The 12,827-nt window shown below is 43.7% G+C and overlaps 1 protein-coding gene across 1 annotated transcript; it reads right to left on the bottom strand.

Moving 5' to 3' along the window:
- Positions 1-6,693: 6,693 nt before the first annotated feature.
- Positions 6,694-7,617, bottom strand: LOC137011561 (odorant receptor 131-2-like). Its single transcript, XM_067374480.1, has one exon. It carries the CDS (start codon positions 7,615-7,617, stop codon positions 6,694-6,696), a length of 924 nt encoding a protein of 307 aa, XP_067230581.1.
- Between the last annotated feature and the right edge of the window lie 5,210 nt (positions 7,618-12,827).

Genomic DNA, 12,827 nt, shown 5'->3' with positions numbered 1-12,827 from the left:
CGTGACAGTACCCTCCCTCCTAGGAACGCCTCACGGCTCCTTACTCCTTACCTGTTGATTGTAATCATCAATAAGGGAATGATCCAGAATGTCCCTAGCAGGAACCCAACTTCTCTCCTCCGGACCGTAACCTTCCCAGTCCACCAAGTACTGGAATCCGAGTCCCCTCCGCCTAGAGTCCAGAATACGATTAACCGAATAGGTTGGTTCCCCGTCTACGAGTCGCGGCGGAGGAGGAACTGGAGTAGGCGGATTAAGATGAGAACGGAAAACAGGTTTAATTTTGGACACATGAAAGGCGGGATGAATCCTCCTGTACGCCGGAGGCAATTTGAGGCGGACTGCCACTGGACTAATAATTTTAGTGACAGTAAACAGGCCAATGAATTTGGGAGCAAGCTTATTGGCAACGGAGTGGAGCGGAATGTTCTTAGTAAAAAAAGCCACACTTTTTGACCCACGACGTATACGGGAGGCTTCGACCGGTAGCGGTCTTAGCCTTGGTACGCGCCCTCACTTGCAGCAGAGTCTCGCAGGCTCTGTTCCAAGTGTGGCGGCCTCGGACTCCAGACTGGGAACGACAGGTGGCTGGTAACCTAGACTACATTCATATGGAGAAAGGCCCGTAGAAGACACTGGCAGTGAATTGTGAGCGTACTCAATCATAGAGAGTTGTTGACTCCAGGAGGAAGGATTCTTGGACGCCAAACATCGCAACATTCGCTCTAAATCTTGGTTGGCCCTCTCAGTCTGACCATTGGTCTGGGGATGGAACCCAGAGGAAAGACTAACCGTCGCCCCCAGTAACTTACCAAACTCCTGCCAGAATTTGGACACAAATTGGGGACCCCTGTCAGAAACCACATCCACCAGGAGGCCATGTAACCGTAAGATGTGATCAATGACCGCAACCGCTGTCTCCTTAGCAGAGGGTAATTTGGCTAAGGGTATAAAATGGGTCACCTTCGAGAATTGGTCCACCACGGTCAAAACAACCGTATACCCTTGGGAGGGTGGGAGGGCGGTAACAAAATCTAGTGCGATATGGGACCAGGGTCTCGAAGGGACAGACAGAGGTTGGAGTAACCCATCTGGAGGTCGGTTGGAAGTCTTACCAGTGGCACAAACTGAACAAGCCAAAACAAAACTGCGAATATCACGAGCCATAGCTGGCCACCAGAATCGTTGCTTGACTAAAAACCTAGTTCGATTAACCCCTGGATGGCAAGCCACGTTGGAACAATGACCCCACTTGATAATGCAGGACCTTAGCCCCTCCGGCACAAACAAACGGTTCGGTGGGCATCCGGGCGGAGGCGTTACCCCTTCTAAGGCCGCTAGGACCTTCGATTCGACCTCCCATGCAAGAGTGGAGACCACTAACGTCTCGGGAAGAATACACTCGGGAGTGGACGGGCGTTCGGAAGGGTCAAAAATACGAGAAAGAGAATCGGGCTTGATGTTTTTGGAGCCCGGGCGGTACGATAGAGTAAAGTCAAAACGTTCGAAAAAAAGTGCCCACCAAGCCTGCCTAGAGTTGAGCCTCTTCCATGCTAATTTGACTGCCAACAACTCTCTGTTACCAATGTCGTAATTGCGTTCGGCGGGAGACAAACGATGCGAAAAATACGCGCATGGATGCATCAAGGCAGTCAGAGGCGCGGCTAGTTGGCTGAAATTGCGAATAAAACGCCGGTAAAAATTAGCGAAACCCAGAAACCGCTGTAGGGCCTTACGGGAATCTGGGTTTGGCCAATCCACCACAGCCTTAACCTTGTCAGGATCCATGCGAATTCCCTCAGACGAGACGATGTACCCTAGAAAAGAAACAGACTGTGCATGAAATTCGCATTTCTCCGCCTTGACAAAAAATCCATTCTCTAGCAGCCACTGAAGCACTCGTCTGACGTGTTGAACGTGCTCCTGGAGAGACGATGAAAAAATCAATATGTTGTCCAGGTAGACATATATGAACTGGTCAACCATGTCTCTCAACACATCATTGACGAGTGCCTGGAAGACCGCAGGCGAGTTGGACAGCCTGAAGGGCATGACCAAGTATTCAAAGTGCCCTCTGGGGGTGTTAAAAGCGGTCTTCCACTCATCCCCCTTCCTGATGCGGACCAAATTATAAGCGTTCCTTAAGTCCAATTTAGTGAAAACGGACGCTCCTTGCAACCTCTCGAAGGCTGAAGACATCAACAGCAAAGGGTAGGTATTCTTTACCATGATGTTGTTCAGCCCCCGGTAATCAATACAAGGTCGCAAAGATCCGTCCTTCTTCCCCACAAAAAAGAACCCCGCCCCCGCTGGAGATGAGGAAGGGCGGATGAACTTCGTGATAGCTGCTGAACTTGCTGCATCCATAGTTGGTCAGATCGTTCTGTCACGGAAAAGAAGACTGGATTCAAATGCAAGCTAACATGTCTTTAATAGAGCTTCACGCCAGTTAAGTAGACAACAAACACACAGCAGCAACACAGACAGCAGGAGAGGGGTAACACAGGGACTTCGATGGGCGATGAAGTGTCCGTGATGAATGATGGTCCTGAATGATGAGTCCGTGTGTCTGTGTGAGTATCCGTGAATGAAATCCAGAACGAGTAATCCAACGAGACAGACAGGTAACAGGGAACAGCGATGAGAATCCAATCCAGGAACAAGAAACACAAGAAACACGAGAAACAACGGGACAACACCAGGACTTCAACAAACGATCTGACAAACATGAGACGAAAGACAAGGCGTTATATAGGCAGGTGTAATGATCCACAGCTGCCGCTGATCAGCAATCAGTGGCGACGCCCACACAGAACAATCAAGTGACACATCCCAAAACCTACACACAGACAACAGTATGAGACAGCGGATTAGTGAACCGTGACAAACAGAGTAAGCAAATGATTATTAAACTGCAAGCACAAATCACGTAAAAGTGGCAGCCCTTCCGGCACACTCAGTGTCCAATTTCACTCACCATGATGAATGTATAGGGGGCGATTTCAAACACAGCACTAGTTTCCCAGTGTGTTAGATTAATGATTCCGTTCACCGGTTTTGTTAATTATCTTATTAGTTCTCCTTGTTAATTAAACCCTGTGTTTCCTGAATTCATTGTTTGATGTCGTCTAAGTTATGTGGATGTGTTTCTCCGTGATTCTCCTATGTATTTGTTGGACTTTTGGATTATAGACTATTTTGATTGAACTCTTCATCTTTGTGCACTTGCTTATATACAGTATCTACTCATGACAGAACACTGAACCACAACAGAAGTAAGAAAGTTATACAGTACTTTTTTTTCTTTCCTTTTGTTTTCCTTCCCCCGATGGACTTTCCTGCTGTTAACCTGCTTTGCTATATATGCTATGCCACTCCCTGGAGTCTCACTCCAGGGATTTCTTGGAATTGGCATGCCAACCATACTATCCTGACCACTCACTCTGCTTGTTTTACATCTCGACTTCAGGGCACGCCTCCCTCCTCATTACAACTTCACTGCATTTGTGGAGTGGGCACTGGTGAACAACAATTCCACATTCACCATCCGTCCAGCAGAGGACACCAGCCACACTCCAGACCCAGTGCCCAGTGCCCAGTCAGCCATCACCCCACTGGATGGAACAGATGCCTGTGCCCACCATAGACACAGAGCCTGCCGCAGATAATGAGCCAGGACACCAAGCTGAGCTGCATCCCGTCCCGGAGCCTGAGCCCATGGACTTGTCTGACCAGGTGTGCGAGCCGGCAATGACACCCCTCACCCGAGGGAGTTTTGGTGGAATTCGAGGGCATGGAGGGAAGCCTCACCCACACCCCTGCCACTGGGGATGAGTTTTGCCTGGTCTCTGGTAATTATCGGGATGATTTCAAGAAGGATATACCCCTAAATCTCCCTTCCCCACTAATTCCTCTTAGCCCTGATTCTCCTGTTTCTCTGCTGATTCTGCCCAGCCCCATGTCGCCTGCGCTCCCTGTGATCCCTCCCAGGCTCCCTCTCCCACCTCCTCTATCAGAGCCAGACAGTTTGTTGGCTCCATTTTGGTGTAAGGATCCCCTGTCTCCACCTTCAGCCACTGAGCCCCGGACTACACTTTGGCCCTCCAACCTGTCAGTTCCGCCTTGGCTTCATGCACCCTCGTTTCACCTGTTGCCCCTCATCCTACTGGCTCCACCGGGCTCCATTGTCCCTTCGGCTTCGCCTTGGTCAGGCATCACCCTGTTTCCACCACAGGATTCGTGGCTTCTGGCTGCACCTCTGCCCTCCATCCCTTTGGCTTCAGCTGGCTCCACCTTCCCTCCAGTTCCACTGTTGTCCTCAGTCACTCTGGCTCGACCACGGTGTTCCGGGTCTTCGCCTCTGCCTTGATCGAAAAGAGCCATCAGCTCCACCTTGGCTCTCCAGGCATGTGGTGTCACCCTGACTCTGTGTCTCCTCGGCTCCTTCTGGGTCTCCACCACGACTGGCTCCATCGCAGAGATTGCATCCCTGGTCCCACCTCCCAGGCCTCCATGGCTCCTCCATTCTGTGACTCCACATTAGATCATCATGCTGGCTGTGGCCTGGTTCCCTGCCTGGCTACTCCTGCTCCTGGCTCCCCCTGGCTCCTCCAACCCTCCACTCCCCCATGGACTACATTGACGTTCTTTGTTAGTTTACACCTATGTCCAGCTTCACATCCTCCACCAGAGCTTCCTCCCTTCCTTTTCAGACTCTTTAAGGCAGAAGGACTCACTTTCTGGGAGGGGAGCTACTGTAACGTTTATGTTCTGTTTTGTCTATGTTTCATTGTGATTTGGTTTTGTTGCCTGCATGTTCTGTCATTTGACCTAGTTTCCCAGTGTGTTTGATAAGGGTTAGGATTCCGTCCACCTGTTCTGTTAAATATCTTGTTAGTTTTCCTTGTTATTTAAGCTCTTTGTTTCCTGAATTCATTGTTCGTGTCATCTAAGTTATGTGGAAGTGTTTCCCTGTGATTCTCATGTATTTATTGGACTTTTGAAGTAAAGACTATTTTGCTTGAACTCTTTGTCTTCATGCACTTGCTTATACATCCACTTGTGAGACCTTTATTCAAATATTATTAAATCTTACAAGCATATTGTGCAGTTGTGCTTGGAGTCAACTGTTTTATTAGTGATAACACAATGAAACGTCAAATTGTGCATACATCATTTTTGGCCAGGCTGTCATACAAAGAAATTATGAACACATGCCAGAGATGTCCACGAGTCTTTAAGCTGGAGTCTGAGTCAAGTCTGTAGTCTTTTGTCACAAGTCCGAGTCGAGTCTCGAGTCATTAAAAAAAAAATTCTCATAATCAAATCCTATTTTTTATCCTAGTTATATTATATAGACACAATAATATGATCTTTCTATCATCAAGGTCCTATGATGTAAGGGATAATGTACATGCAACAGCTTGTTAGTTTATAATCCATTACAAATAATGTACAAAACAGTCGTCCTGGCAACACAAGTAGTCATTTTTTGAATACAGTCGCTAAGTGGACGCAAGATGGCGCCAGTGAGTCACGGTTTGTTATACAGCTTCATTGTTAGTGATGACAGGCATTATCAGAAAATATCAAACCTTGGAATGTTTAAGAATGTCAACAGAAAACTACACATGCTGATTGTGATAAGTTAAAATATGAGCTTTAAGTAATAAATGGATTAACATATCTATCTCTCTCTCTCTTATGGATACAGACACACATTAAGAAATAGAAAAGCTGCATATAATACGAAAAGATTGATAAGAATTTTTTTTCTTTCTTTTTTTCATATTTTAACAGGCTGGCAATCCAAATGAGCCATGCAGCCACAGTATAATAGCTAGATGTGTAAGTTTACGTGACTAACCTTTGTGGATGCGATGTCTCATAAAATTTGATTATATTGTTCTGATGTCTTTAATTGTTTTCCCACATTCTGTGCATCTAGCCGATCTGACGTGATAATAAACTCAAACGTAAGAACATATGGCACAGTGGCTCCCGTCATGTTTCAATGGGAATTCTTATGACATTTCAGATTTTACCCGCACGGACATACGTAATCAAAGTGTATGACAAGAGTCCTATCTACCACAACACATACGGAAATATTTGTGACGCAGATATTATAAAACTATTTAAACACAACACAAATTCTTTATTTATTATATCAGTAGTTAAGGGTAAAAGACTTGAGTCATTTAAAATATTCAGAGTCTTTTGTGCCGAGTCGAGTCAAGTCTGAAGTCATTTAAGATCGAGTCCGAGTTCGAGTCTGAAGTCTGTTAAAATCTAACTCGAGTGCCCATCTCTGACACATGCAAATAGATAATAGATACTGTTCAAAATAAAGACAAAAGTTGTGATTTCTTAATGGATAATTTCCCTAGTTAAAGTGATTAACTACTGTGTGAACTTCAGGCGAACTGATTTCATACATCCACTAGACTAAAAGACATTGAGCAAAGTTGTTAGTTCTGAGCAAAGTCCATTCATTTTTTGTTTGTGTGCCACATGTTTGATATTTTTGATATCTTATTCAATTACTTTCATACACTTTCACGTTTAAGTGTATGAAACATTTTTAGGCCACTGTAAAGATTCTCAAATCTCAAATAAAACAAATGTCATAATTAAACAGAAATGCAAATAAATATACATTTTGTTTTTAAATAAAATGTAGCTAAATAAATATCATAATTTTGATGGCACAATCTTTACATTAATAACTTTACATGTAAAGTATTCCTTCATTTGTTTTATAAACTTCTGGTCTCTGATCCCATATATCAAAGGACTCAGTAATCTAGGCATAATAATTGTGAACAGATAAATACAGAAACCGATATTAGCTCTGTGTTGAGGAAAAACGGGAGTAATAATTATGTACATAAATGGGGTGATATAGGAAAGCATACAAAGAAGTAACTGGACACCATGCAACAGTATAGTACTCTGAGCCTTATTAGCTGAACCTTTTGAAACTGCCTTTCTGGCAGTGAACAGGACTCTGCAATAAGTATATATGAGAATTATCCACACCAAAGACATATAGATGACTTGTGAAGCAGTGGTGTGTTCCTGGTGGGCTTTGGATGGGAACACATTTAGTATGTAGCAAGGTACAAATGATCTGAAGAAAGATATGGGCTGGGTTAAAAGTAAAATAATGATATCTGCCAGACAACGTATAGCTCCTAAAGTCCATAGCAAACATATAAAGATGTAGGTCCTTTGTGGAGTGCAAATCTGAGAGTGATGCAGTGGTTTACAAATCGCAATGAACCTTTCTATGGCCATACCAGCCAGATTCAAAGGAGTGATCATAAAGGTGATTGAACTAAGAACCACCAATATGCAACACCACGAAACATTAACAAGTGGTGAAGCATAGGACAACACATATAAAATCACTGTTACACATATCATGAGCATGTCATTGATTACCAGGTGAATGTATAAAATGTATCTGGAGTCTCTTGAAAACATTGTATTAGAAAAAAAAGTCACTACTAACATTCCATTGATGAAATTAATGATAAAACCAAGACAAACAATCACAATGTTTTTGGCAAGAGCTTCTTCATAACTATCCACAATTCTGACAGTCGAGTTCATTTCTGGGAGAGAAATCAGGACAGTGATTAAAAAAAAGGGCACATATTGTATCTAGTCCAAGCAGATGATAAAAATCACTATTGATAACTGAGGTTAACATTTGCCAGGAGCTTATATCATAAACAATATGTATTTCAAATGACACATAGCTAAATCTACCTAGACTTACCGTGAGCTGAAGAACTGGTTCTGGACTGTGGGAAGTATGAAGCTCACATGAGTTTTAATCAGTAGAGTAATGTTATTTATGGTTTGTGGAAAGGGCAGAGATCATGAATATTAAGCCTGTTACTCACTAGGGTCATCTAATATTTCATTCATGACATCATTGCAGAATAACAGAGTAAGCATTTGAAAACCTGTCTGGCATGCAAATTGTTTTGGCACATTTCTATGTGCTAAATGTACATGCTTTGTTTATGCAGACTGATCTCATTAAATAGCAGTGACATGATTGCCGACCCACCCCCAATTCAGCAAAAAATTGGTGTAAAATAGTGGCCAAAAGTAATATCCGGCCTATAGGAAAATTGACATCTTCATATTTTTGTAACATATATATTCTGTTTGGCTGTTTCATTGTGATTTGGTTTTGTTCCTGTTTGCCTGCGTGTCCTGTCATTTAACCTAGGCTGTGATTGATATCGCCTCCTATACCCTTAAAAAGGGCACTATTTGAGGGGACAGCCATTTGTAGGGGTTTCTGAAACCATAGTGAACGATATCGATTGCACTCATTCAAATTACACAATGCACAATGTCTACAACTGATGTAGGCTACACTGAATGGCTAGAAAATACCCATAATGCACTATGACAGTCACAAGCTGAATGAATTCCCATGTCTCAACAGAAGATGTCGCCCGCAGCTGAATCATTCATCCATCCATTTTCCAAACAGCTGGTCCAATGGCTACAGCATAATATCATACAGGTATAAATTAATCTTTAAGTGATTATTAAATTGCTTAATTAAGGTTTATACATAGTTACAATGACAGAGTTCCATGACTTGCCAGTTTAAGTTTCAAATGATTATTAAACTGCAAGCACAAATTACGTAAAAGCGGCAGCCCTTCCGGTGCACTCAGTGTCCAATTTCACTCACCATGATGAATGTATAGGGGGCGATTTCAAACACAGCACTAGTTTCCCAGTGTGTTAGATTAATGATTCCGTTCACCGGTTTTGTTAATTATCTTATTAGTTCTCCTTGTTAATTAAACCCTGTGTTTCCTGAATTCATTGTTTGATGTCGTCTAAGTTATGTGGATGTGTTTCTCCGTGATTCTCCTATGTATTTGTTGGACTTTTGGATTATAGACTATTTTGATTGAACTCTTCATCTTTGTGCACTTGCTTATATACAGTATCTACTCATGACAGAACACTGAACCACAACAGAAGTAAGAAAGTTATACAGTACTTTTTTTTCTTTCCTTTTGTTTTCCTTCCCCCGATGGACTTTCCTGCTGTTAACCTGCTTTGCTATATATGCTATGCCACTCCCTGGAGTCTCACTCCAGGGATTTCTTGGAATTGGCATGCCAACCATACTATCCTGACCACTCACTCTGCTTGTTTTACATCTCGACTTCAGGGCACGCCTCCCTCCTCATTACAACTTCACTGCATTTGTGGAGTGGGCACTGGTGAACAACAATTCCACATTCACCATCCGTCCAGCAGAGGACACCAGCCACACTCCAGACCCAGTGCCCAGTGCCCAGTCAGCCATCACCCCACTGGATGGAACAGATGCCTGTGCCCACCATAGACACAGAGCCTGCCGCAGATAATGAGCCAGGACACCAAGCTGAGCTGCATCCCGTCCCGGAGCCTGAGCCCATGGACTTGTCTGACCAGGTGTGCGAGCCGGCAATGACACCCCTCACCCGAGGGAGTTTTGGTGGAATTCGAGGGCATGGAGGGAAGCCTCACCCACACCCCTGCCACTGGGGATGAGTTTTGCCTGGTCTCTGGTAATTATCGGGATGATTTCAAGAAGGATATACCCCTAAATCTCCCTTCCCCACTAATTCCTCTTAGCCCTGATTCTCCTGTTTCTCTGCTGATTCTGCCCAGCCCCATGTCGCCTGCGCTCCCTGTGATCCCTCCCAGGCTCCCTCTCCCACCTCCTCTATCAGAGCCAGACAGTTTGTTGGCTCCATTTTGGTGTAAGGATCCCCTGTCTCCACCTTCAGCCACTGAGCCCCGGACTACACTTTGGCCCTCCAACCTGTCAGTTCCGCCTTGGCTCCATGCACCCTCATTTCACCTGTTGCCCCTCATCCTACTGGCTCCACCGGGCTCCATTGTCCCTTCGGCTTCGCCTTGGTCAGGCATCACCCTGTTTCCACCACAGGATTCGTGGCTTCTGGCTGCACCTCTGCCCTCCATCCCTTTGGCTTCAGCTGGCTCCGCCTTCCCTCCAGTTCCACTGTTGTCCTCAGTCACTCTGGCTCGACCACGGTGTTCCGGGTCTTTGCCTCTGCCTTGATCGAAAAGAGCCATCAGCTCCACCTTGGCTCTCCAGGCATGTGGTGTCACCCTGACTCTGTGTCTCCTCGGCTTCTTCTGGGTCTCCACCACGACTGGCTCCATCGCAGGAGATTGCATCCCTAGTCCCACCTCCCAGGCCTCCATTCTGTGACTCCACATTAGATCATCATGCTGGCTGTGGCCTGGTTCCCTGCCTGGCTACTCCTGCTCCTGGCTCCTCCAACCCTCCACTCCCCCTCTCCCCCATGGACTACATTGACGTTCTTTGTTAGTTTACACCTATGTCCAGCTTCACGTCCTCCACCAGAGCTTCCTCCCTTCCTCCTCAGACTCTTTAAGGCAGAAGGACTCACTTTCTGGGAGGGGAGCTACTGTAACGTTTATGTTCTGTTTTGTCTATGTTTCATTGTGATTTGGTTTTGTTGCCTGCATGTTCTGTCATTTGACCTAGTTTCCCAGTGTGTTTGATAAGGGTTAGGATTCCGTCCACCTGTTCTGTTAAATATCTTGTTAGTTTTCCTTGTTATTTAAGCTCTTTGTTTCCTGAATTCATTGTCCGTGTCGTCTAAGTTATGTGGAAGTGTTTCCCTGTGATTCTCATGTATTTATTGGACTTTTGAAGTAAAGACTATTTTGCTTGAACTCTTTGTCTTCATGCACTTGCTTATACATCCACTTGTGAGACCTTTATTCAAATATTATTAAATCTTTTATTAAAGATTTTGCAAGCATATTGTGCAGTTGTGCTTGGAGTCAACTGTTTTATTAGTGATAACACAATGAAACGTCAAATTGTGCATACATCATTTTTGGCCAGGCTGTCATACAAAGAAATTATGAACACATGCCAGAGATGTCCACGAGTCTTTTATCTGGAGTCCGAGTCAAGTCTGAAGTCTTTATCACTGGAGTCTGAGTCAAGTCTGGAGTCTTTTGTCACGAGTCCGAGTCGAGTCTCGAGTCATTAAAAAAAAATTCTCATAATCAAATCCTATTTTTTATCCTAGTTATATTATATAGACACAATAATATGATCTTTCTATTATCAAGGTCCTATTATGTAAGGGATAATGTACATGCAACAGCTTGTTACTTTATAATCCATTACAAATAATGTACAAAACAGTCGTCCTGGCAACACAAGTAGTCATTTTTTGAATACAGTCTCTAAGTGGGCGCAAGATGGCGCCAGTGAGTCACGGTTTGTTATACAGCAGTTTGTTATACAGCTTCATTGTTAGTGATGACAGGCATTATCAGAAAATATCAAACCTTGGAATGTTTAAGAATGTCAACAGAAAACTACACATGCTGATTGCGATAAGTTAAAATATGAGCTTTAAGTAATAAATGGATTAACATATCTATTTCTCTCTCTTATGGACACAGACACACATTAAAGGGCACCTATTATGCAAAATTCACTTTTACATGGTGTTTGACCATAAATGTGTGTTGGCAGTGTGTGAGCAAAACCACCCTAGAATGAGAAAAATCCACCCAGTGTTTTTTTTACAATCTCAATAATTCATAAGCACTGTCTCAGAACGCCCTGTTCTAAGATTGCTCTCACTGTGACGTAGAATTGCGCTAAGCCCCACCCACGTGGTTTGATTGACAATCTGGTTTTGGCATAGACCCCGCCCTCGGTGATCTGTCAACCATCCTCCATTGTTTCAACGACAGCCGGTAATGTCTCCTAAAAAATATAAGTGTTCTGTTGTGGGATGTAATAATGAACATAGTAGTTTTCACTTACTTCCGACATCAGAGCCACTTAAAACGCAGTGGATGGATTTTATTTACGAAGGAAAGGCGCCACTCAAAATCTCAAAATACATTTATGTTTGGGCGAATCATTTTTTTGACTGACTGTTTTGAGAACGAGGGTCAATTCAAAGCAGGTCTTGCTTCAAAGTTAATCGTCAAGTGTGGATCGTTGCCTACTGTTCGCGATCCAACGTCACCTCCAGAAGAAGTAAGTGTATTTAATGTTTTTTGAGCAAATAGTCATTTCAGTCGATGTCAGCCAATTCAATAACAAATGCGTCTAAAGTTGTTGTCGTCGTCGTAGAATGTCTGTGTATATAATTTAAACCTTGTTTGTATAGTGTGTATCTAACGTACTTAGCAAACGTTATCACAGTATTTGTGTTTGTAGTTTAAAAAAATTGCGCGAACGTTATCACAGTGTGTGTGTGTGTGTTGCACATTCATAATTGCAAAAGGGGCGCGATTAAAACTCTATAAGTACATAAATGTATCAAATAACCATTCAGAGACGTCCTGCTCCATTCTCAATTGTGTTTCTTCTGCCGGAGTCTCTTCATCATCTGGGTCTGATTCCGGTTCAAACATGTACGGCTGAATGCCATACAAAACAGCGGGTCTCTCATTCTCAGCCATTCTGCTTCTACCGACTGTTTACGCCCTCATCCAAAGGCAGGGCGGGGATATGCAGCTCATTTATATTTAAAGTGGTACACACCAAAACAGCTCTTTTTTTATACAGGCCCCAAAAATGACATTTTCAAATGGTTATATTAAATTAACTGTGGGGTATTTTGTGCTGAAACTTCACAAATACATTCTGGGGACACCCAAGACCAATATTACATCTTGTAAAAAGGGGCATAATATGTGCCCTTTAAGAAATAGAAAAGCTGCATATAATACGAAAAGATTGATAAGATGAGCCATGCAGCCAC

This window comes from Chanodichthys erythropterus, chromosome 21, assembly GCF_024489055.1.
Source record: "Chanodichthys erythropterus isolate Z2021 chromosome 21, ASM2448905v1, whole genome shotgun sequence".
Classification (NCBI taxonomy): Eukaryota; Metazoa; Chordata; class Actinopteri; order Cypriniformes; family Xenocyprididae; genus Chanodichthys; species Chanodichthys erythropterus.
The sequence above is the reverse complement of the archived record's forward strand: the minus strand, read 5'-3'. Positions and strand labels throughout refer to the sequence as shown.